Genomic DNA, 23,876 nt, shown 5'->3' with positions numbered 1-23,876 from the left:
AAAGGCCAATCTGATAGATTTGTCTCAGCAGACATTTTTTGGTTTTGCCTGTTTTGACCGTCAGCATCTCCCTCCCCACTGAAAGCAAGTGATACACATATTAAAGGCATGAAGGTAATTGCTGTCACTTGTACAGTTAAAAGTGGAGGATTATAGTATGAACTTTGTTAAAATGGCACAAGCCCATTGTTAGAAATTGGGTTACCAGTTGACTGGGGTATAAGCCCTTTTCAAGCACCAACCACAATGCAAACCAGGGTAAGAGGCAGGCAAACCCTAAAAAAACCTGTGCTCACTGTCTGTTAGCTTGGCATATAGCAGTCAGGATTAACAAAGAGGCAGTGTTTGAAGTATTTGAGCAACACTTCAAACAATAAAACACTGAAAACACTACGCAAAAGATCCCACACCAAGTTAGAAAAACAATAGAACTGATTTTAATAAATAAAACAAGACCAAAGTGGCAAAATCCAATTATCAGACCTGGGGATATTGATCTTTGAAGTTTATAGTGAAAAACTGTGCCAAAATGCACGAAGCTCTATTTGGGGTATCTGGTTGTGCCGGATTGTGGCAATGTCACAAGTTCTGGCCGAATGCAATGAAAAGCGGTTTAGCTACAGGAAACCAGTTAGGCCTGTTGAACAGAGTACCTTAAATCCTGGTTGCAGAGTGTGTGACTCTGCATCGAAGATGCATCAAGCAGCTGAGGCAATGCATCGATTTCGAGATGTAACAAAGCTGCGTGCGAGGTTCTGTTGCCTCGACATCAAAGAGCCTATCAGCGGGGCTTTTAATGCAAAGTCCAGTGTCAAGTATGAGAGACGCAACAGAGGCAACGTGTCAGTTCGGATGAGTGGTGAAACTGTGATGCAGAGTTTCGGCGTCAGTGTCAAGACTGCGATCAGCGATGAATGCAAAGAGCTTGCCCTGGGAAAAGCATTGTGTGGCGGCAGTTCCGAAGGCAATACGTTGGTCCCAAGATTTGAAGGCAACAGCGATGTGAGTCTTTTGAGATGGGTCCAATCCACACAGAAGCGACAATGCATCACTTGTACTTCGGGATACATCGCTCAGCAGAGAAAATGCGTTAGTTCCTTTGGCATGCACCTTAGATCCACTTCTAAGGGTCCAGAACTGAGGTGATACCATTTGGCGGTGTAGACTCTCAGATGGCAGAATCCAGGTGCAGGGGCTGTAAGCCTGTTATGTCCATGAGGCTTCTGATCAGGAGGGTAGGTAACTAGCCCTTGGAGTCAGTCAGGGTTCTGGGGTCAAGAGATGCAGGTCCAGTCCTCACCCAGGCAAGAGGGCAGCCAACAGCACAGCAAAGTAGGAGTCCAGCAGAGTGATAGTCTTTCCGCAGCACAGCAGTCCTTCCTCCTGGTGAAGTGTCCACAGGTTAAGAAGTGTACTGAAGTGGTGGTATCTGAGGTCAAGAACTTATACCCAGTGGTGCCTTTGAAGTGGGGGAGGCATCAATGACATGCCTTTGAAGTGTACAGATGTCTATCCTTCCTGCCCTGACTTCAGATTCACTATAGAGCGGTATGCAGTCCTGTACGTCTGGACAGTACTAGGGGTGGGCGGAATTCATTATGTTTTTCTCTGCGGAATTCCTTGGAGGTACATAAAAACTCCGCTAGATTCTCCTTAGCTCTGCCTAACCCTAATTTATGACTGACCATGAGGCCACAATCTCCTCATGCTTTTTCAAGCAACCTTCCCCCCTCCCATCCCTTCAGCATAGGCTCCCAGACCACCTTATCAAAAGATAAGGACATTGAATTGCAAATGGTCTCCGCTGGAACTATTCGCGGAGAAACAGACACCTGGAAATACCCAACATAGTGTAAAAATAGAATCAGCATTGGAAAGTGCTGCAAATCTACGATTCAAATGGCAGATATGCGCTACACAAACACTGGCAATCTTAACATAAACACAGCTCTAAATGTCACCATTCGCTATATTGGTAACCAACCCTGGGGGTTGCAGTTTGCACACTGGCCTTTTGCAGTGGACACCACAAAATCTGTGTTCTAAACTAATGCGCAGTCGAAATTAAGTAAACAGCTTACAGTCAGTAAACCACAAAAAATGCAAAAAGAGCGCTGTACATGCACAATGCTGCCCCTTCTCTGTTGCGGTGATGTCCATACAGTCAATGCATTCACCACCACATGCTTAAATGCACAATCATTACCTCAAAGTCATACCGGTTATGCCGCTACACTCATGGTCCCAAGGCTCGTCGCCACCAAAGTCGGGTATGGGTAGAACCTCTTCTCTCTTCCTGTCTCCCATCCACTGCTCTGCACCTGCTGCAGCTCCCAAGGATGCAGATATATAATGGGAGGAGGCAGGGACAGCGCTTGAGGCAGAGAGGGGCGGGAGCTGCAGCCTCAGTGGAGTGGTTTTAAATGCTAAACAGCGCAAGCCTATATTCCCCGCTCACACGATCTGTTAACATGTTATTGCGTTGTTGTTTCTAAACTGAACAGTAGCTGTCAACTATAGGACTATGGCTCGGGCAAAGCTTCCATTGTACTTCACATCCAATCACCACCGCAGAATTGTCTGTGGCGCACTCGCTAAGTATGTGTGCAGACAACAAGTGAACCCAATCAAGTCAACCAAGGACCTTGGGATCAGTTACTTTTAGACAACAGTGGTTCTTTGGAGTGAAGAAGTTAGGGAACAATAAAATACAGACAGAATCGTAGCTATTTTTGTTTAGACATATCCATCCGGATAGAGGTCTGATATTTACTTATAAATCAATTGCAAGAAGTATATTACAATAATACACAAGGTAGGGCACAAGCCTGTGCCCCACTAATCACACAATGACATACATACACGGGGAAAAAAACAGGGGGCTTTTTAGGCTGCAAAAACGAGGAGAAATAAAAAATGTCTCCTCATTGCACCAGGGTGAGGCCAGCTTTTCCCTGGTCTTAATTTTGGCGGTGCCCCATATTTACGCTGAGCTTGTAAATATGGGGCAGCATCAAAATCAATGCCCACAACACCTATTGCCCACCCCTTTCACGCTAAGTATAGTGTGAAAGGGTGCCTTATTTAAAAAGCAGCGTCTAGCCATTTTAAGTGGTTAAACGCGGCCTTGTGAATAAGGCGAAGCCCCTATCACCACCACAACGTCCTGAAAAGTGACGTTATGGTGGCGGTAGAGGCTTGGAAATATGCCTATAGTGTAGAGACAGAGAAAGTAGTGAAGTGGTTGAGTGCATGTGAAAGAGGCAGAAGTTAGAAGGCTGACAGCTAAACAGAGAGCAAGAGGTAGAAAGAGAAAACGAGCTAGAAATACAGGTAGAGAGAGACGGAAGAGCAAAGGAGGGTGAGATGGAGAGGGAATGGTAACAAAGTTGGAGAGATAGAGAGAACACGAGAGGGGAGAAGAAAGACAGATGGGCATAGCTAGAGAAGCAGCTTCCTGTCCTGTAGGTATTGCTGACCTCCTGCTGGTACACCCTTCTCTGTCTTTCTGCTGCTCCTTGATTTCAGGAGCTCTGGAAGATGTGCCCCCGTGGGATTTTCGTAACATCACTGTCTTCTTTGATTAAGTAATATAAGCAATGGCATTGATTAGACAGCATTTACATAGCACTTACTGCCGGAAGTGTGCAGCTTACAAGCACTGTTATTTAATCTTCCACTTGATCATGTTAACTGGTGGTAGGTCTTTTCTAAACAACCATGGGGCATATTATCAAGGACAGGCGATATATTATCGCCGCTTTTATCGGCAGGAAACTGCCGATAAAGCGGCGATAATGGCCTTGATAATATGCTCTATGAATTCCAATCGAAGCCCATGTTAAATGTGAACACATCTAACATGGGCTTCGATTGGAATTCATAGAGCATATTATCAAGGCCATTATCGCCGCTTTATCGGCAGTTTCCTGCCGATAAAAGCGGCGATAATGTATCGCCTGTCCTTGATAATATGCCCCCATGTCCCAAGAAGAGATTATGGCTATATGGATTGAGTACTTTTCGTCTGGATTCAAACAAGAATACCCTAGTCTGTAGATGGGCAATAAGTGAAAGCATCTAAATAAATGGCCCTGGTCTCTTTTCTAGACATTGATGACCTCGGATGGGTGATCTTTTCCGTATGTGCTGGTCATAGAGGCCCTGTGCAGCCTCCAGCGTTGCAGCTGATAGTCGACTCAAAGCTAGCATTAGATTTCAAAATGATATTATTAATTTTACATCCACTTCCTTAAAGTCATTTTTTGTGGCTCCTTTAGGGCACATCACCACACGTCACTTCAAATGATGTCATCAGGTCTAAAGAGCATGTGATGTCACATGGGGTCTAAGGGCATGTGATTTCACTTCTGCTACCCGAGGCATTTGGTGAATCGACATCCATGACCTTGGAATTCCAAACACTGCACATTTTTTGCACAGCAATCAGAATGTAGTTATGAACTTTCAATGAGAGCTGAAATGTACAGCCTTACTGGTGAGCAGCATGCACACTAGCCAGGAGAGCTGAGGCGGCTCCTCCATAATGGCGTCGCCCCACTCGTCAGAGTCAGTCACAGAAAAATGAAATGAAAATTAAACAATATAATTGTATTTTTCTGTGACTGACTGGCATGCCTGTGTAGGGTGGGGCAGGCCGGGCCATGAAAGGGGGAAGTGGTGGGCACTTAGAAATGCGCTTGTAAGGTGTCCCTTCCTGCACATAAACAATCCATTATTGCAATATGTTACTTTGAATCTTTGCTGCAGTCTGCAGCACACATAGAAGTATCAAATCATCATCATTTAATGATTGTTTATGTGCATTAAAGAATACCTTACTTCAACAAACATTAATGGCTTTTTGCTCTTTCTATGTGTGCTACAAAATGAAGTACACATAGAAATAGCAAAAATTCGGAGAAACAAAAGCATTTCTCCTTATGTGCCATTCTAATGTCTGCTCTTGCATGGCGTTAGTTTTTGGCAGTGCCTCAGATATACACCTCCTTGTAAATCTGGGGCAGAGTAAAAAATAAGAAATGGGTGTTTTGCGGCGGAACGCCCACAGCAAGACCCATTGCACGCCCCTTGGCCGCAGAGGACTGCAGCGGAAAGGGGCATATTTACAAGGTGGCCACCGCAGCATCAAAAAAGTGATGCTCCGGTGGTGTAAGGGGATTGTAAATTTGCCCCAAAGTATTTGATGGGTATTCCCAGACATTAACCCTCAAGCATGGCAAGGAAATTCGGTTGGATGCAGGTTTTGCTATGGATTATTCTTACTTCATGAGATATTGACTCGGAAAGAGCCAGCACAATACAAGGGTGAGATAGGACTATGTTGGAGCACTCCATGAGGTTTGGGCCTTTTTTGGGGGTTTGATTAGACTCAATAAATGTGTAATCGTTAAGGCTGCCCTACCAAAAAAAAAGCACTATGCTACACATTGTAGCAGAGCCTAGTACAGGGTATGGTACAACAATATTGACGTTTTCATGTCAACACACAACAATATCAACTCCATCATATCAACAATCACTATATTGTCAAGGTGAATATATCAGGAGGTGTAGACTTCCATTCTGTACTCACCAGCTACTTACCTTGTCGCCATTGCTATAGATGTTGTCAAGGCATGAAGTGAGGAATGATAAATCTATAATTCTCTGAATATACTTTGGTTGAAGATATAGAAGTAGTCGCTATTATAGAGGTAATACATCTGTGGGTCGATAGTTGTCACATTGATATTCTGACACAAAATATCTAATAGAACCTTCTAAGGCTCAAAAATAGGAATTTGAGGCGGCCAAATGTATGTCATATTGAGAACATTGTTATTTTATGAAAACCAACCAATATCTCCTTGCCTTGTTAATCAGCCCCCTTTCACACTACACTTAGCATAAAAGGGGTGAGCAATGTGTGTTGCGGTGGGCGTTCTGCCATAACACCCATTGATTTTGACGCTGTCCCCTATATACAAGGGGATCACTGACAGAATATCGACAGTCAAAATATCGACTTGCCAAAATATCGAGGTAAAAATATAGAATGCCAGAATATCGACTTCCTATCTACAAACAGGTAAGTACAAAAATATTGACTCCAAAATATCGATAGGAAAAAATATAGACAGTCAAAATATCGAATTTTTTAAATATCTTAAAAGTAATTTAAAAGTAATATAATAATAAATTTAATTGATTTAAACATACTTAAAATACTTAAATAAACTTAAAATTAATAAATAATTAATGTAACTTAAAAAAATAATAATTTTAAAACATATATATAGGAGTGTCTTAACTATTTCGTCTTGGCTTCTGTACCCCAACCCCGTAGGGGAGGAGACAGAGACAAGATGTTACGCCAACTAGAATCAAAAATGATTCTAGAGCTGGATACCAAGGTGCCTAACGGGCTGAACATCACGGAGGATTTATATCATTTCCTTTAGGGCAATATGTATTCGAATATGATTTGGATTTTACATATCCCCATTTCTGTATAGTGAGTTCACTGCCTCTCTGAGATTAACTCTAGCTGTAACTTAAACTAAATCCAGAGGATTTTTTATTTTTCCCCCTTATCTTTCACTGGTTCCAACAACACACACTAATACAAGTTTATTTTATAAACTAAAAAAATCCCTCTTTTGGAAAAATATTATTGTGTTGTTCTGTCACTCCACCCTTATTTTTCTTTTACCTGTTTAAATGCTGTTTATTGTGAAAAAATAGGTTGTTTTATTTTCACATATTAGTTGCACATTTGCTAATAAGGTGTTAGGTGCACTATAAGATGGAAATCGGTACTGGTTCATTATAGGCAATACTATGCAGAGGGGTTGCCATCAATTAATGATGTCCCCAATTTATCATAACTAATAAATCTAGGGGTTGCCATCATTTTAGAGATGTCCCCGATACAATATATATTAGATCTGACATTCACACCGTTCAGGATCATTTAAAATAATCTGTTTATATAAAGTATGTATTTATATCGTGAAAGTTTGCACAATATGACTTAAACAGTTTTTAAGAAAAACAATTTATTTTTGTATTCAAACTGTTTTTAAGTATTTAATATATGCTTTTTAAAACTGAAACTGTATTATTCATATAATGTTTACATAATGGCGGTATTTTGCACAGTTCAATGATTCATGAACTGTCTTAATCAAATTTATGCATTTATGCAGACATTTTGTTGTCTAAATATTGAATTAACTCAGTTATATTTAATAGTATATTACAACCTTGGCATGTCAATGGGAATAGTGTACTTTCCCTTGTTGTATAATTGCTCTATATATATGAAAACAGTACCTCTTCCCTTTTCATTTATGTCACGTGATGCGTCACATGATTTGCACAAGCATTTGAAAAATACAGGCATTGTGGGTAAACGTTTGACTGTGAGCAAGGGCAACCGCCCGAAACGCGTCAGTTTTGCTGCTCAGTTTGCCTTGAATAAAGAACTACATTTTGCCTTACTGAGGATTCGTTTGGTCGTCTGTTCTGGTTCTGTGGGCCAGGTTGCAGTTTGGCTGTTTGCGTGCGTGCATATATATACAAACCAAATTTTGAAAAACATGGGGAACAAAGCCATTGGAGGCTAGCCAAGAATTCCGGACAGGGAGCCACAAGTACCAGAATGCACTTTCCGAATTGTTTGGACGCCCACCAGGGGGCGAATAAAAAGCAATAGTTGTTGTGACTCACTTGTTTGGTTTCTCATGTCCGGTACTGATGTTCCCATCGGCTTGCCTCGTAAGAAGGTCAAAGGTGACCAAAATATATTAGGACTGCCATAACGAAATAAAAGAAATAAAAGGATTGAAGTTGCTGGAGTGTTGCTTCTCTCTTTGGTGAAGGAGAGTTTGTTGGACATTTAAAACGGCGTGGTTCAGCCGTCAGCATGCACCGCCAGTGAGTGTGCCGGTTCCTGCCCGAAAGTGAACCAGTTTGGAGGAACGTGTAAAGCGGAGGGCAACGGCACTGCCGAAGACGGGCTTCGGCATGGTTCTTTATTAGCTCTGAAAGTGGGCTGATTATAGACGCAACGGACCTTGTAACAAACCAAATTTTGAAAAACATGGGGAACAAAGCCATTGGGCCGTAACAAAATAAAAGAAATAAAAGGATTGAAGTTGCTGGAGTGTTGCTTCTCTCTTTGGTGAAGGAGAGTTTGTTGGACATATATATATATATGCAGATGTGTTTATTTCATTTCGCCCAGCACCACCGCCATGACGCGTTTCGGGCAACTCAGTGCCCTTGCTCACATATATATATATATATACATATTATTAACAAAACATATACAATATGTTTTCCGTAGGATAGCGAGAGCGTTAAATTTACTTTTCACACTCCAGAGAGTGCAACAGTAGGGAAAGCGTTGGATAGCGTAGGGGTAAAAATTACTATTCGCACTCTAGAGAGCGCAACAGTAGGGAAAGCGTTGGATAGCGTAAAGTTAAAAATTACTATTCCCACTCCAGTGAGCGCAACAGTAGGCAAAGCGTTGGATAGTGTAAGGGTAAAAATTACTATTTCCACTCCAGTGAGTGAAACAGTAGGGAAGGCGTTGGATAGCGTAGGGGTAAGAATTACTATTCCAACTCCAGAGAGTGCAACAGTAGGGCAAGCGTTGGATAGTGAGAGGGTAAAAATTACTATTACCACTCCAGAGAGAGCAACAGTAGGGAAAGCATTGGATAGCGTAGGGGTAAAAATAACTATTCCCACTCCAGAGTGTGAAACAGTAGGGAAAGTGTTGGATAGCGTAGGAGTAAAAATTACTATTCCCACTCCAATGAGTGCAACAGTAGGGAAAGCGTTGGATAGCTTAGTGGTAAAAATTACTATTCCCACTCCAGTGAGTGCAATAGTAGGGAAAGTAAATACTTCATATAGAAATATAAATAACATAAATATTAATACCAATTACAAAATAATTAAAATATTTTACAATTTTTTAAAATATATTAATTAATCAATTAAAATTACAAATAAAAATTAACTAATAATAAAAATCACCTACTAATACTAATTATTTACCAATTACCAATAAATTAATTTAGAATATAAAAATAAATAAAAATTAGACACAAATAAAATATTTAAGAAATGCAATTACTTACAATTAAATTACTTCCCAAGCTATTCCCCTATAAACACACAACTCACTACAGAAAATAATGTAATGAAGTAACATATTTATCAATTAATTAATTACAATAAATTACAATTTATATTTAATTAATTACCAATTAATAATTAATTAACAATTAATTCTAAATAAATACCAATAAATAAAATAACATATTTAATTAATTATAATTAAATTACTTCCCACCCTATTCCCCTATAAACCCACAACCCGCTACAGACAACAAATTACTACAATTAACACATTGATCAATTAATCAATTAAAATTAATTACCAATTATATTTTAATTAATTACCAATTAATAATTAATTATCAATTAATTTTAAATAAATACCAATAAATAAAATAACATATTTAATTAATTATAATTAAATTACTTCCCACCCTATTCCCCTATAAACCCACAACCCGCTACAGAATTATATTACACAAAAATAAAAAATTAATATTAACTTACCTTAAAATCTATATTATGTCTCGTCGATATTATGTCCATTCTATATTTTTGATTCGATATTATGTCCATTCTATTCGATATAAAAATGTTCTAGTCGATATTTTGTAGTCTATATTATGTCTAGTCGATATTATGTCTATTCTGTATTTTGTACTCGATATTATGTCTAGTCTATAATAAAAACTCGATATTTTGACTCTATACCATAGAAGGGTGGCGTAAATATTGGGCAGTGCCAAAATTAAGCCCAGGTAAAACCTGGACTTAACATGGCGAAACGAGGAGCATTTTTTTATTTCTCCTCGTTTTTGCTGTTTCTCTGTGTGCTGCATTGTGCAGCACCCATAGAAACACCAAATCGCCATGAATGATTGTTTATGTGCAGGAAGGTGTGCATTAAAAAATGGCAAATTGCAACTTCTATGTGTGCTGCACAATGCAGCACACATAGGAGTCACAAATCGTTGTTACTGGTTGTTTATGTGCAGGAAGGGATACCTTCCTGCACATAAACAATCATTCCCTCAATGTAGGCACCCTTGCATTATGGTGCAAGGATGCCTGCGTTGGCGCTAGGCAGCTGAGTTTAGCGCCAGCGCTCGGGAAAATGCAGGGATGTGCAGTTCCATTGTAAATACAGCAAATCCCTGCATTTTCAGATTGGTGGAGCGTGGCGTTAGCATTTTTTGCTTAACGCCACGCTTTGCGATTTACCTGTAAATCTGTCCGTAAGTGCTTCAGTTTCTTTGTACTCAGACTTGTACAATGGGCTGTTGTGAATTAACTTGGTCTAACTATAATTTATAGGAACACAAAACAAAACTCTTATACCCAGAGCTTAGGATACATTACAGTTGAAGATGAATGTGCAAAAATGCCTCATCGTATTTTAGAAGCATAAAGGCCTTTGAGAAGTTTTGCACTGTTCTCTGTTGGTCTTCAACTTCCACTGATGTTTCTCTGAAATGGTCCCTTTCCCACAGTAAGTCTGCTGTACAAACACCCTGCGGACTGCAGCCAGGCCCGACAGAATGGTAATACCACCAGCGGAATCTACACCATCTACCTAGGAGGCGATGTCGGCAAACCCATGGAAGTGTACTGTGACATGTCCACAGACGGAGGTGGATGGATTGTAAGTGACTGCAGAGAGCAGGTGTATCCACCATGAGCAAGGGCAGAGTGGATGGAATGGAAGTTTCTGCAAAGTGTGAACCTACTGTGCATGACTGACAATAGGGATGGATAGTTTGCATGGGATATAGGCGACCATAGAATGTGGGTGTATGCACCATAACTAAGGACAGAGGTGGACTGATTATAAAAAACACAGAGAGCAAATGCTTACTATGGCATGGCCACAAACAGAATTGGATGGAGTACAACTGATAACAGCTCTTGGATGTATTTTGACATTATCAATGACATAGTCCATAGGGGACATAACTACTGATGAAAGTCAATGTGTAAGTGACCAAAGAGTGAAGGAGTATTGTGACTTTGCCACAGCTGGACACCAGTGCATTGCCAGAGAGCATGAAGCGTGTTTATGCTGTGACGTGACTGCTGATACATGTGGCTGAAATGGAAGGATCATAAGAAAGAGTAAGGGTGACTTGACCACTGACAGGGGTTGATGGACTGAAAGTGAACAAAGAGAGTGGGTATCTTGGGACACGACCACAGACAGACACGGTTGGATTATACTGTGAAATAAACATAATTGAGTGTGGGTGAATTGTGTTGTAACCGCAAAGTGAAAATATACTCTGACCTGACAACTGACAAAGTGCCATTGAACTGTGGAATGAGTACCAGTGGGCATGGTTGGATACTATGTGGCCTTAAAGACTGTCTCTACTGTGGCATGAGCATAAATTAGGTTGGATAGATTGTAAGTGACCATAGAGAGTGAGTGAACTCTTACATGACTCCTGAATTGTGAGTGACCATAAAGTGACGGTGTATTTTAACTACAGGAGGACTCCTGGCTCATAGTTGTTTCTTGTTTTGACTTTTCTTGAATATCACTAACTTTGGTAAACATTCTGGTGGCTGCACTTCTTTTTTCCTTTTCAGTTATTAAGTGCCCAGTTGGAATGAAGAAAGGACCTACATTGATCCAACACTTGTGTTGAGCATTGTCTTGAGACTTAGCAAATACATTAGGAATGACTTGGTCTGACCTGTAAATCTAATAATATAATACAACCATATTGAACCTTCATAATGGTTTAGTTTTATATTTATTATTTGAAAAAAACTTTAAACATTTCTGTTGTGGTCCCTCCTTGATCCGCAGCCTGATGGTTATCAGAGACCACTTGAGAAAGATGGTTTAGGCTGTACAGAGGATCTATATCAAACTTAAGAACAAAAGCTGTTATAGAACCAAAGCTGGAAGTAAATTTAAACATTAAGAAACACAACATTAATACACTCTGAAACTGAGATCTGGCCTTTCATGCACCACCAAGAAAGTCAAATCAATACCTGTCCTCTTTCTCTTTCCATCTCTTGCAGGTGTTCCAGAGGAGGAATAGCGGCAAGGTTGAATTTTACAGGAAGTGGAGGAGTTACGTGGATGGTTTTGGGGACCCACGGGATGAGTTTTGGATGGGTAGGTATGGAGAGGTGGGGGGAGAGATGGGTGTTTCTCACAGATCTGCTGTATACTGCCCATAACATGAGACTTGTGTAGTGTTATTCCTTGGGTGGGTGCTCTACTGGTTATAACACTAGGAATGGACAAATAGACGTACACAACCTGGCCAGGTTTAACTGAGTTGGTGGCTACAGCACTAAACCGATATTGCCTCAATGGGCAATACCACATAAAGTGAGCACTGGAAGGGCTAATTTAAGGGATGGCGTCTGCCACAGTTTTGGGCTAACAAGTGTCTCAAATAGTTGAAGAACTTGGGGAAGTGGTATTTTACCACCTTATTGTGGTGTCTGTGGTTGGTAAAGAAGGAACTATTTACGACCAAGAACAGGGGCTCATCTGGAAGCAACGCAGAGTGGACACCTACTGTGCCAACGGTCACTAATGGAATCCTGACTACGCCATCCCATAGAACTAATGTACAAATTTCACATTCTACTGAAGATAGTACATGTAAAACCAACCAAATGACATGCAGACCAAATAAAAATGCAAACAGATTACTACACACCTTCCCCTCTTAAAACAAAACATAAACAAATAAATAATTAAACAGAACTTGTTACTGAACTTGACAAAATTTAGATAAGATCGCAAATTCTTCATGCAGTCATGTAAATAATCTGTTTTTTCAGCATTCTACCTGACCTGGTAAACACACCTGATTCATTATCACACTCCTTCGAAATCATCTCTAAAGAACCATCAGCAAGTGCTCCACTTTGGGGGTTCACCGCAAAACATCCACATCACCAGCAACATCATGATCACCATCAACATTATTACCATTTCCGAGTCAATTGCAACCTGTCCATGATGTCCCAAGGACACCCTCCGCAACTCTCTTATAACCCATTTTCCGCACCATCCCTCATAAAATGCATATTATTATCATTACAATCAGAAAACACTTTGATCTGATCTCCCTTCAACACAACAACTTCACGGTTAAACCAGCATAGTTCATCTTCCAAACTAACCAACACTTCTTTCACAGTGACCACCTTCAATGGTCCCACAAAACCAAACACGCCTTTCGTATCAATGCATTCTTCCCTCTAACACAAATTTTCCAACATGCACAACCAACTTTTAGAATCTAAACCATTGATAAATTCGTTTTTCATTATACCTTGTTTCTCTTTCACCCTGTCCAAAACAGTTAGAGCACTCCAAACCACAATTCGTATCAGATAACTCAATCAACCACCTAGGCATAAGCTTGCTTCTACCATCTTTACACTTGACGTATTAGAAACGACTCACAGCGGTAGTTGTATGTGGGAAATTACGATCCTACCAAATGTTTTCTTTTACCATCATCTCAAAATCTTTTCCATAAACTGCAGCCAGATAAATCCGGTATTTTTGTATTTGTAAAGCGCATACTACTCACCCATAAGGGTCTCAAGGCGCTGGGGGCCGTCGGGGAGATTAAGTGAGCTATTGGCCAGAGTCCTTTCCTTAAGAATTCTGGTAGCGAGCTCAACTAAGCAGTTTGACTGGGAATTAAATAATGCAATCGTATAATGTTTCACATTAAATCTTTAATTGTTCTTCATTTTTATAAAAGTGAGTTTCACCCCATTACTCGGAAATTAATTCCAGGGGTGGACCTTCAAAATAGGAAACCCTCCCCAAAAAGATACAACACCACGTCAGTATTGGCATTCCGCACAAACTCATGATATATCCATTTAGAGTAATCAATAAGAATAGTCGACTACAGTTTATCAAGTGGCATAGCAAAATCAAGTGTGACCTTCTCCCACTGTTTGTTGAGTAACAGAACTGTAACTAGATGAGTACTCCTCACCTTTCAATATTTATTAGATCTTGTACAGTCACTGCACACATCTACAAAATCCTCAGCCTGTCTATCTATTGATGATCACGTCACAAAATAAACACTCACCCCACTCACATTTGTGGGTTTAATCCATTGTTATTTTGCTTGCCATACCACCCCAGTTTGAACCCAGCCATATGCAAATCAGTCTTGACCCTGCTCCCCATGGGAAGAGTCCATCCCAAACTGCCAGACCAAGTCCTCCCTAGACCAGAAACAAGCATCCTGGGTAATATCCCTCATCAGTCAGGCTGGCTTGAATCAAGTGGCATAGCAAGCACCGGACCCACATTTGGGCATACCCCTAGCCACTGAGTGTGCACATAGCAACAACACAAATAAAGTGATGGAAGGAGTGTTAATATTTTTCAAACACTCCCCCCAGACACAGATCTGGGTTTAAACCATCGTTATTTTGCTTGTCACATCACCCCAGTTTGAACTCAGTCATATGCAAATCAGTCTTGACCCTGCTCCCCAGGGGAACATTTCAGCCCGAACTGTCAAGCCAGGTACTCCCTCAGTCCATCATTTTATTTTGTGATGTTGCTATCCATAAATGGCCATCAGAAATTCTCATGCAGAAGTTTCTTAGTAGCAGTGCATTCCAAATGCCCTTCATGAGCAATGGATGTCATATTTTCCCACACAGCCCCTGGAGGAATAAGCCTATCTCGTCTCAGCAACACACAATCAATCTTCCTCAGCTCAGTGGAAACCTACGCACAGCTTCGCAACTCTCCTTTTACACTACTCTGATTAGGCCAAGTTCTATATATATTATCACCAACTTTCAGTAAACAGCATTGTTATCCATTGCTGACCTCTATACTTCCGCTGACACACTTTCCGAACACAAGTTCCAAAATATTAACAGTAGCATTAATGACATTTTTAAGAGGTAATTGATAACACCCAACTATGTTTTAAGAGTGCAAGCTGACACACAGTCCTATTTGTCCCCTTACTTCCTTGCTATCACTATAGCTGAAACCCATTCTGCTGCACCCACGGGTTGAATAATTTCTTGAGCATGTAACCCATCCAACACTCCTTTCAACACACTGCATACACTGAGGGTAATATTCCTTTCTTTATGGCCAATATGAATAGCCCCTTCCTCAGTTTAATTCTATATTCAAATCTCTTCACTTTACCTACTTTGTTAAAGAAAGCATCACCAAACCTCTCTAAAATATCAGCAGCCTCTCAATTAATGTATTCCTCAAGTAGCACAAGTCTCTTAGTTTTAAGCATGGGCGGAAAATCCGTTTCGCTCGCGGATTTTGCGGATTTTCGGGAAATTCGCAATCCGCGAGATTCGCGAATCTCCCGCAAAATCCGCAAATCCGCGAGCAGCGGATTTTGCTCGCACTGCTCGCACTGTTCGCGTGAGTTCGCGGCTTCCCAGTACAACTTCGCGCCCCGCGAATAAGTGCTAAATTGCAGAAATACGATCTTAGCAAAACTGAAACTACTTACCAGGTTCAAAAGTTCAGGCTCATCATTAGTAGCCATTTCCTGTAGTGCTTCCTGAGGGGCCCCTCCAGAGTTCAGTTGCCAGTTGCAACTATTATGTGACCCTGCTCTGAACCTCAGAATAGTTACACATATGCCACAAAGGTCCTGAATTACAGCTAAGGGAGACAAGCAGGAGCCAGGCTGGAAGTTAAAATCCATTAATCAGCCCCTAATTCATTATTGTCAGTTGGGGCAGGGCAGGTGTTGTAACTAATTTTGCAACAATGAAAGCACTTAGCAAGTGCAAAAGATCACTAATCAGGGCGCACTAAGGAAGCAGGTGCCAGCTAAAAAAATATTCTGTGACACATTAATCAGCCCCAAATTAATTCAGGTCACTTGAGGCAGGGAAGGTGTGCTTTGCTTTGCCGAAAATAATGTACACTGGACAACCAGAGGGTGTGGTGATGAAACAGAGGGTGGCATGGGTGGGCCAGAGGGTGGCATGAGTAGTCAGAGAGTGGCAGTGGTGACAGAGAGTGGCAGTGATGAAGAAGAGTGTCCCAAACAGGCTGGACACGTAGAAACAACAAGTTCGCGAAACTTGCGACCCGACAGGTAAGTTCGCAATTTGCGAAAGTGTACAAAACCCTCGCGAACTGGCAGAAACCCGCGCAAACACAAAAAAAAAAAAATCCGCAAATTCGCGAGAATTCGCGGATTTTGCGGATTGCGAGTTCGCAAATCCGCAAAATTCGCGAACGCGAGATTCGCAAAATTCGCCCATGCTTACTTAGTTTCCAGCTATAATATGATTCCAAGCCTGCCCTAATCGACCCATCCTATTATATCTATTGCTTCAGTTGCAACATACATTTTTGCAGAAATAAATCTGTCCTTAAAATCCAAAACATAAGCAAAAAACCCATAGCACTAATACTATGCCTAGAGGAGGTGGTGCGCCATTGTCGATCCCTCTGAATGTAGACAATGTGTTGGTTCCGAGGTTCGATGTCATTGGCTCCTTCAGAAGTAGGCAATGCATCATCGTGGAGCCGTGCAGGTGGCAATGCGATGTCTCATTCTCAGCGGCAGCAGTGATGATTTGGCGTCAAGGGGAGATACAGCAGTTCTGACCCACACAGGGACAGTGATGCATGGAGCTTGGTGGATCCATCACAGAAAACCCACTTACAAGGGCCCAGGACTGGATTGCCACCCCCTTGACAGGGCAAGGCTCCCAGTTGGCAGAGTCCAGGTGCTGGAGCAGGGTTGTTGGAAGTCTTTGATGTCCATGAGACTCTAGAACAGGAGGTAAGCCAGTAAGCCCTTGGAATCACTTTAGTTCTGGAGTGTAGAGATGCAAGTTCAGTACTTCTCACTCACAGGCAAGAAGTACAGCAGGGCAGGCACAGCAGAGCAGGAGTCCAGCAAAGTCCAGCATAGTCCAGGAGAGTGGCAGTCCTTTCAGCAGCACAACAATTCTTCTTCCTGGCAGAGTATCCACAGTTTCAGAAGTCTACTGAAGTGTGTGCCCTTTGAAGTGGGAGAAACTTCAAAGAGAGGCCTATGAAGTACACTGAGGCCCTGCTATTCCTGCCTTGGCACCAGACTCACTACAGGGGAGTACGTAGCCCTTTGTGTGGGGACATACACAGCCTATTCAAGTGTAAGTGTCAGCTCCTCTGTCCTATTCAGCCAGGATGGCCATCAGGATGTTGATGGTCCATCAGTCACACCTAAACTCTCTGTGTGTGGCTATGTGAAGGGAATGCACAAGCCCAGCTGTCAACTACCCGAGACATGTACTCAGAGGCAGGCAGAAGGCACAGAACGGTGAAAGTAAGAAAATGACAGCTATCTAAAAGTTGCACTTTCTGACTTGCAACTTAAAATCCAACTTTACCATGAGTTGGGATTTTAAATTGTGAGTCCAGAGACACCAAACTTGAAAAGACTGTCTTATCCCAATTAGAAACTACACTTATAAAGTTTCATAAGGTAATCTCAATGTTAAACTACAGGAGAGATAGGTCTTGCAGTTGTGGAAAACGAAAGTAAGAGGTTTTCACTACCAGGACATGTTAAAATTAAAAGTTAATGTCCAACTTTGTAAATACACTGCACCCTGCTCCTGGGGCTGTCCAGGGCCTATCTTAGGCCTACCTTAGGGGTGACATATGTTTGGACCTGGCCAAAGCGTTAACTTTCCAGTTCGACATGGCAGTTTAAAACTGCACACACAGGCTCTGCAATGGCAGACCTAAGACATTTTTAAAGGGCTACTAAAGTAGGAGGCATAATCAGTGCTGCAGGCCCACTGGTAGCATTTAATGTACAGGCCCTGTGCACATGTAGTGCACTATACTAGGGTATCATAAGTAAATTAAATATGCCATTGGTGGATAAGCCAATGTTACCATGTTTTAGGGAAAGAATACATGCATTTTAGTACTGGTTAGCAGTGGTAAAGTGCACAGAGTCCTAAGGCCAGTAAAAACATACTCAGCAAAACAAGAGGTCAGAAGGCAAAACGACAGGAGAAACCACACCAAATATGCTAGGTCTAACTCCGTGTTTCTTTGAAAACACAAAAATGCTGCCAGAAGAAAAATATTTGAAAGGGCCTCTTAATTGCTCATTCACCATCTAATCACTTTCGAGCTTCATGGGGGTGCTGCAGCCCCACCTGTACCCCTAGTTCCATCGCCATTGATAGGTCCTTTGTACCAAACCCTCTAACCAGTTCTGGTGAAAGCCTTGTCTGCTCACAATCGCAGTTCTTGGACAATCAGTGTCACAAATGGAGCAAATGACTAAGGGCCTCATTTATGAGGCTGTGCGTCACTTTTACGCCGCTGGTGCATCAATTTTTGTGATGCACCAGTGGCGTAAAAAATGCGCCTTGTTGTGCCATATTCACAAAGTGACGCATCTAGGTAGATGTGTCACTTTGTAAACCCCTGCACCAGGTATAATGTATGCAAGGGGGGCGTACTGACGCAAGAAAGGGTCATGGAAGTGACACAGTGAAATCTATGAGATTTCACTGTGCCACTCCTAGAACTCCAATGCGTCAAAATCTTACGCCTGCCTTACAGCAGGCATAAGACTGACATCAGCCCTTTCACATGGGGCTTACCCCATGTGAAAGGACACATTGCTGGAGTTAAGTCACTTTTGTGACACACTCCAGCAAAGCGTCACTTTTGCGCCTACAGATATGTCAGAAATACTAACGTATCTGTAACTCCTTGCGACATTATGCGTCACAATGTAAATATGATGCATCATTGGTGTCGCAAGGAGGGCGCAATGAAAAGTGACCTATCGCTGTTTTCACGCAGCGATGCGCCACTTTTCATAAATGAGGCCCTCAATTTCTTGCATGATTGGAGTGCCATAGTACCTGAGGCCCAGGCACGACAGTCAAATATGACTGCACCCAATACAGATACTGGCCACTAACCTCTAACTGACCATGGATACATAAAAAGGCCAGACACAGATACTCACACTCTTTTCGTGGGCGGAGAGAAACTGAACTGTCAATGAAAAATTGAGACCCCCTTCAGTGTGAATTGATTGGTGCATACGGTAACCAACAATTTACAAATAATTCAGGACTCTGTGTCCATTTCTGGACTTTTTTGTCATAACCTAATGCATCCTGGGTGTTGTAGTCCTGCCTTACTTCCTTTGAATTAATTAGATCAATGTAAGACTAAGGCTAAAGACTAAGGCTAAAAACCCGGCAACCCACAACATTTAAAAGTACGGTATGAAGTTACTTTTCCTTCACCAGACCCTTGGGTGGCTCACATGTTACAAGGTTACCTAAGGAATTAACCATTAAGCAGTCCATCCTTCTGTCTTAGAAGTACCCAGCCTCTCCTGTCGGAAACCTTTTTTTCTTACCTCATAGTTATAATAGGAACTTACATAATATTTTTCATAGTTACATAGTTTCATAATTAGTACCGTTTCATGGTTTGTTGCATAGTTAGACAATTATTACAGCGCAGCAGTTACACAGTGCTATTGTTATGCAATCATATTATAGTCATTGTTTCATAGTACTAATTCAAATTTATATATTTATTTTTCTTTCATAATTAGGTCACAAAATTGATACAGCTCCATAGTTGCTCAATTTCATAGTGGCAATATAGTAACATACGCGTAAGCCCAGCAGACAGTATTACGTGCTAAAATTGTGTAACTTTGTAATACGGCGTGTGGTCCCATGGCGGTGCCTTGTAGGGCCCCCTTTGTTCCTGCACCCCTGGCCTTTTCATGGCGGGTCTCTTCCATGAAAAGGCTAGCGGTCCAGGAACTCGTAATATGCTGAGCAGGACTGCGCCAGTCCCCGCTTAGCATATTGCGTTGTGGCGCTCCTGCGGCACCGCCAGGGAATGGCTGTTCCCTGGAGCAGCCGACGCTCCACCCATGCAGCGACTTTAGAAGTCGCTATACGCAGACGGTGGATCACCACTGCTGCGCCACCGCGAATCTGGTGGTCGAAAGACAGACAGACTTGTAATCAGGCCCATGGTTATTACTGAAAGAAGACCTTGCGGGCCTGATGCACTAAAAAGTACAAATAGATCAGCAAATGAGTTTCGTCCCAGATTTAAGTGTTTTATAGAAATTATATTTGTTGGAGGAGAACTGCATTTTAAAATGGTATCTTGGAGCAGGGCTTTAGTAAGCCTTAAAATATAACATGGAGCCTGTGACACTGTGTTGTACAATGCCAGGTTCACAAAGCTTCATAGTCTATAAAAAAATCTTATGCTTCCCTGGCAATTTCCACAAAATGGGACAAAACACATTGACGGGTCTGTTATAATAAATTGTGGAATATCTACACATTTGGAAGTGAAAAAAAGCATTTAACCAACATTTGAAGTCAATTAGTACCTATTGTATTACATACGTAATGGATGGTTATATTGTTTATGTGTATTCAAGTATTTCTTTCAAAAGCAGAATAGGAGAACCTTGCAGTTTTGATCTAGAGGGCCCTACATCAAACAGGCACTGATACATAAAAGGAATGAGCTTGGGGTGCTAGGATTTTTTTGCCTCATCTGCCATTTTGTATATATCTTACTTCAGTTGAAAAACATGTTCTATTAAAATAAAAATGTATTTTCCGGACACAAAATATCATGATTGTTTTGAACGGGGCAACAGCACTTTCTTGTACCCTTTCCATGCACCTTTATTAAAAATACAGTTGAATGCATGTGCATGTAGGATTTCACCCCACCTAGATTTAAAGCATTGTCAAAGTCAGCGAGTGCCATTTTGAATCAAGCCTATTACCTAGCTTAACTGTTTGCACTCTGAAAGAAGATGTCATTTGATTGTGATCTGTACTTGCAGGGCTGGACAAGTTGCATGAGCTGACCAACAAGTCCTCAGTCCCCTATGAGTTGCGGGTAGACCTTCGTACTGCTGATGACTCGGCCTACGCCCAGTACGACATTTTCCGGGTGGCTTCCAGCAAAGACAAGTACAGGCTCACTGTCAGCGGTTATAAAGGCACCGCAGGTATGATCAAACCCACTGCTGTATGGGGTCTGTGTGTGTGGGAGAACTAGTTGAGACTCCCATCAGTCCCCTCCACCAGACCACCACTCAAAGATGGCGCCACTACACCTTGTGTTTTCCTATTTATGATTTTCCCGCCATCAGTCCCCTCCACCAGACCACCTCTCAAAGATGTCCCCATACCTGGTGTTTTCCTATTCTATCGCCTCAGCCTATGGATGTGCAAAAACAGTTCAACTAATTTGTTGGTGAGGGATGGGTCATACTGCACATTTCATTACAAAGTCCCATTACTGCTGTGTGTGTTTCAGTTATCACTGCACCAATATATATAGATGCTAAGAGGCTCTTTGAATTTCCATGAACCACTCACTGAGTACACTTGTGACTCTTAATGCTCGCCTCCCTTCTTCTCTGACTTTCCATTGCTACTTCAACTCTCTTCAAATGTACATGTCTAGAGGAAGGAAGGACGAGAGTTCTTGGGACGAGAAGTGAGCGACTCGTTTATACAACCGCTCCTTTCGAGGAAGAGTAAGGTTGAGGATTGTTTTTAAAAAACCAAATGCATGGGAGTGTGAGAATGGAGAGGGGCAGTCTATGAGAGGTGGCTTCTAGTATTGAATTGAAAACTAACCTCGTGGTGGATAGCGTCCGGGAGGAACTGGGGAAATTACTCTTTGGGAGGTAGCGTTTGGGAAGAATTGAAAATATTGTCCTTGAGAGGTGGAATCTGGGAGGAATTGAGAGTGATCACTCTTTCAAAGGTCACACCTATAAGGAACCATGCCCTCTGCATGCAAGGTGGAGTCTGGAAGAACTGTCTCTCTAGGGAGGTGAGGTCTGGGTGAACTGAAAACTCTCTTCCTGGGTGGTGGAGTCAGGGACAAACTCAGGGTGAGGAGTTCTTTGGCAGTGGATTCTGTGGATAACTGAGCTCTTGCCACGGAAGCTGGGGCCTGGGAGGAACCGTCCACTCTCCTTAGAGGTAGAATCTTCAAGTGACTTTTAGCGATGACGCAATGGGAGATGGGATCTGAGAGCAAGCAGGACTTATCTAATGTGGAGTTTGGGGAGATCTGCAGCTAGTGACTTATTTGGAGATGGCTTCTGGGGGAATCTTAGGAGATTTTCTCTTGAAAAAGTGTCATCTGTGTGGACTCAAAACAATAACCCTAAGGGATGGTATCTGGGGGCAGAATAAACGCGATCCATAAATATGCTTATGACATGAACTCTAAATGCGGGTGGACTTTGGAATTTGTCAGAGATTGACTCAGTAGACTAGTGATTGACATGTATTGAGTTCACTAACCTCTAAGGGAAGGGCATGTATGGCTGGGAAGACAAAGTGCCTGACTGAATCCGGTCCTAGAGTCTTTGTGTATTTCATGGATATATCTTGGATATCACTTACATACTTACCTCTGGTCTCTGCCTTTCAGGGGATGCAATGACCTACCACAATGGCTGGAAGTTCACAACATATGACAAGGACAATGACATAGCGCTCAGCAACTGTGCCATGACTCACAAAGGGGCCTTCTGGTACAAGAACTGCCATCTGGCTAACCCTAATGGCAATTATGGCGACAGCGTGCACAGCCAGGTAAGTCGGGTGCCAAGACAGGCTGCATTGGGATGAGTACCTCCTATGGTGGCAAGAGCACAAGCAGAGCTAGAGGGGTGTCAAGACCTTCAGAGGCAAGAGATCAGGCAAGGCATCCAGAAAAGTGAGTGGCATTTTAAGACCCTCTACAAGAAAAAAGGAGACCACGCAACCACTTGAGTGGGATGTTAAGATCTTCTGCGGACCCAAGGGCACAGGCAGCATACTCAACTGAGTAAGCAAGGTCACAAGATCTTCTACAGAGGATAAAAACACAAACAAGCCACTGGGTTCAGTAAGATAGGTGTCAAAACGTCCTGCACAAGGAGACGAGGTCACTCACCCATGTGAGTGGTATGTAAGACCTTCTGCAGAGGAAAGAGGACAGACAGGGCATTCAGCCAACTAAGTGGTGTAGCAGGTCAGTTTACAGTGGCACAAAACGACAGGACACCCATACAGGTTTGAGAGAGAGAGAGAGAGAGAGAGAGAGAGAGTGTGTGTGTGTGTGTGTGTGCATGCGTGTGTGTAGAATTTCTTTTCAATAGAAAAGTTTTGTGAGGTTCTTGATTTCTTCCCCTTCACTAATTTTAGAAAACGTCCTACTTTACATTTGCCCATGCAACTTTTTTTGCTACATGCAGTGGTATAATTTTTTACCTTATAGCAAGATGAGTTTTACACTAATTGAACTAAGCTGGAAGAAAATGCTGACTGTTTCTCTGAAAGTTTACACTTTGTGGAGCTTTGCCGTGCACAAAGGCAATGAGCAAGAGAATAGTACTAAGGCATTAATTCCCAGGCCACGCAAAACGAGATGCAGTAATTGCACACCCTTTTGAGTTTCAGTCAATCAGTCAGTATTTGTAGAGTGCAGCACTATCACCCATAGGGGTATCTGGGCGCTGAGGGAGCCGTTTCTTCATCGAAAAGCTAGGTTTGGAGCCTCTTTCTGAAGTCCACCAGGGAGGGTGCTGTTCGGAGGTGGAGAGGCAGGCTGTTCCAGGTCTTTGCAGTGATGTAGGAGAAGGAGCGGCTGCTGCTGCAGCTGTGTTGGATGTGAGGGGTGTGTGCGAGGGCAAGCGAGG

General features: G+C 42.1%; 1 protein-coding gene across 1 annotated transcript in view; it reads left to right on the top strand.

Annotated features, from left to right (window-relative positions):
- TNN (tenascin N) overlaps positions 1 to 23,876 on the top strand; it is a 157,783-nt gene that overhangs the window by 121,401 nt on the left and 12,506 nt on the right. The window contains exons 10-13 of the mRNA XM_086956638.1: positions 10,629 to 10,780; positions 12,169 to 12,265; positions 21,012 to 21,179; positions 22,625 to 22,788. Of these exons, the coding sequence (XP_086812764.1) occupies positions 10,629 to 10,780; positions 12,169 to 12,265; positions 21,012 to 21,179; positions 22,625 to 22,788 (581 nt within the window). The remainder of the gene's footprint in view (positions 1 to 10,628; positions 10,781 to 12,168; positions 12,266 to 21,011; positions 21,180 to 22,624; positions 22,789 to 23,876) is intronic.

The sequence above is a fragment of the Lissotriton vulgaris genome, chromosome 1_1, assembly GCF_964263255.1.
Source record: "Lissotriton vulgaris chromosome 1_1, aLisVul1.2, whole genome shotgun sequence".
Taxonomy (NCBI): domain Eukaryota; kingdom Metazoa; phylum Chordata; class Amphibia; order Caudata; family Salamandridae; genus Lissotriton; species Lissotriton vulgaris.
This window is presented reverse-complemented; position numbering and strand designations above follow the sequence as displayed.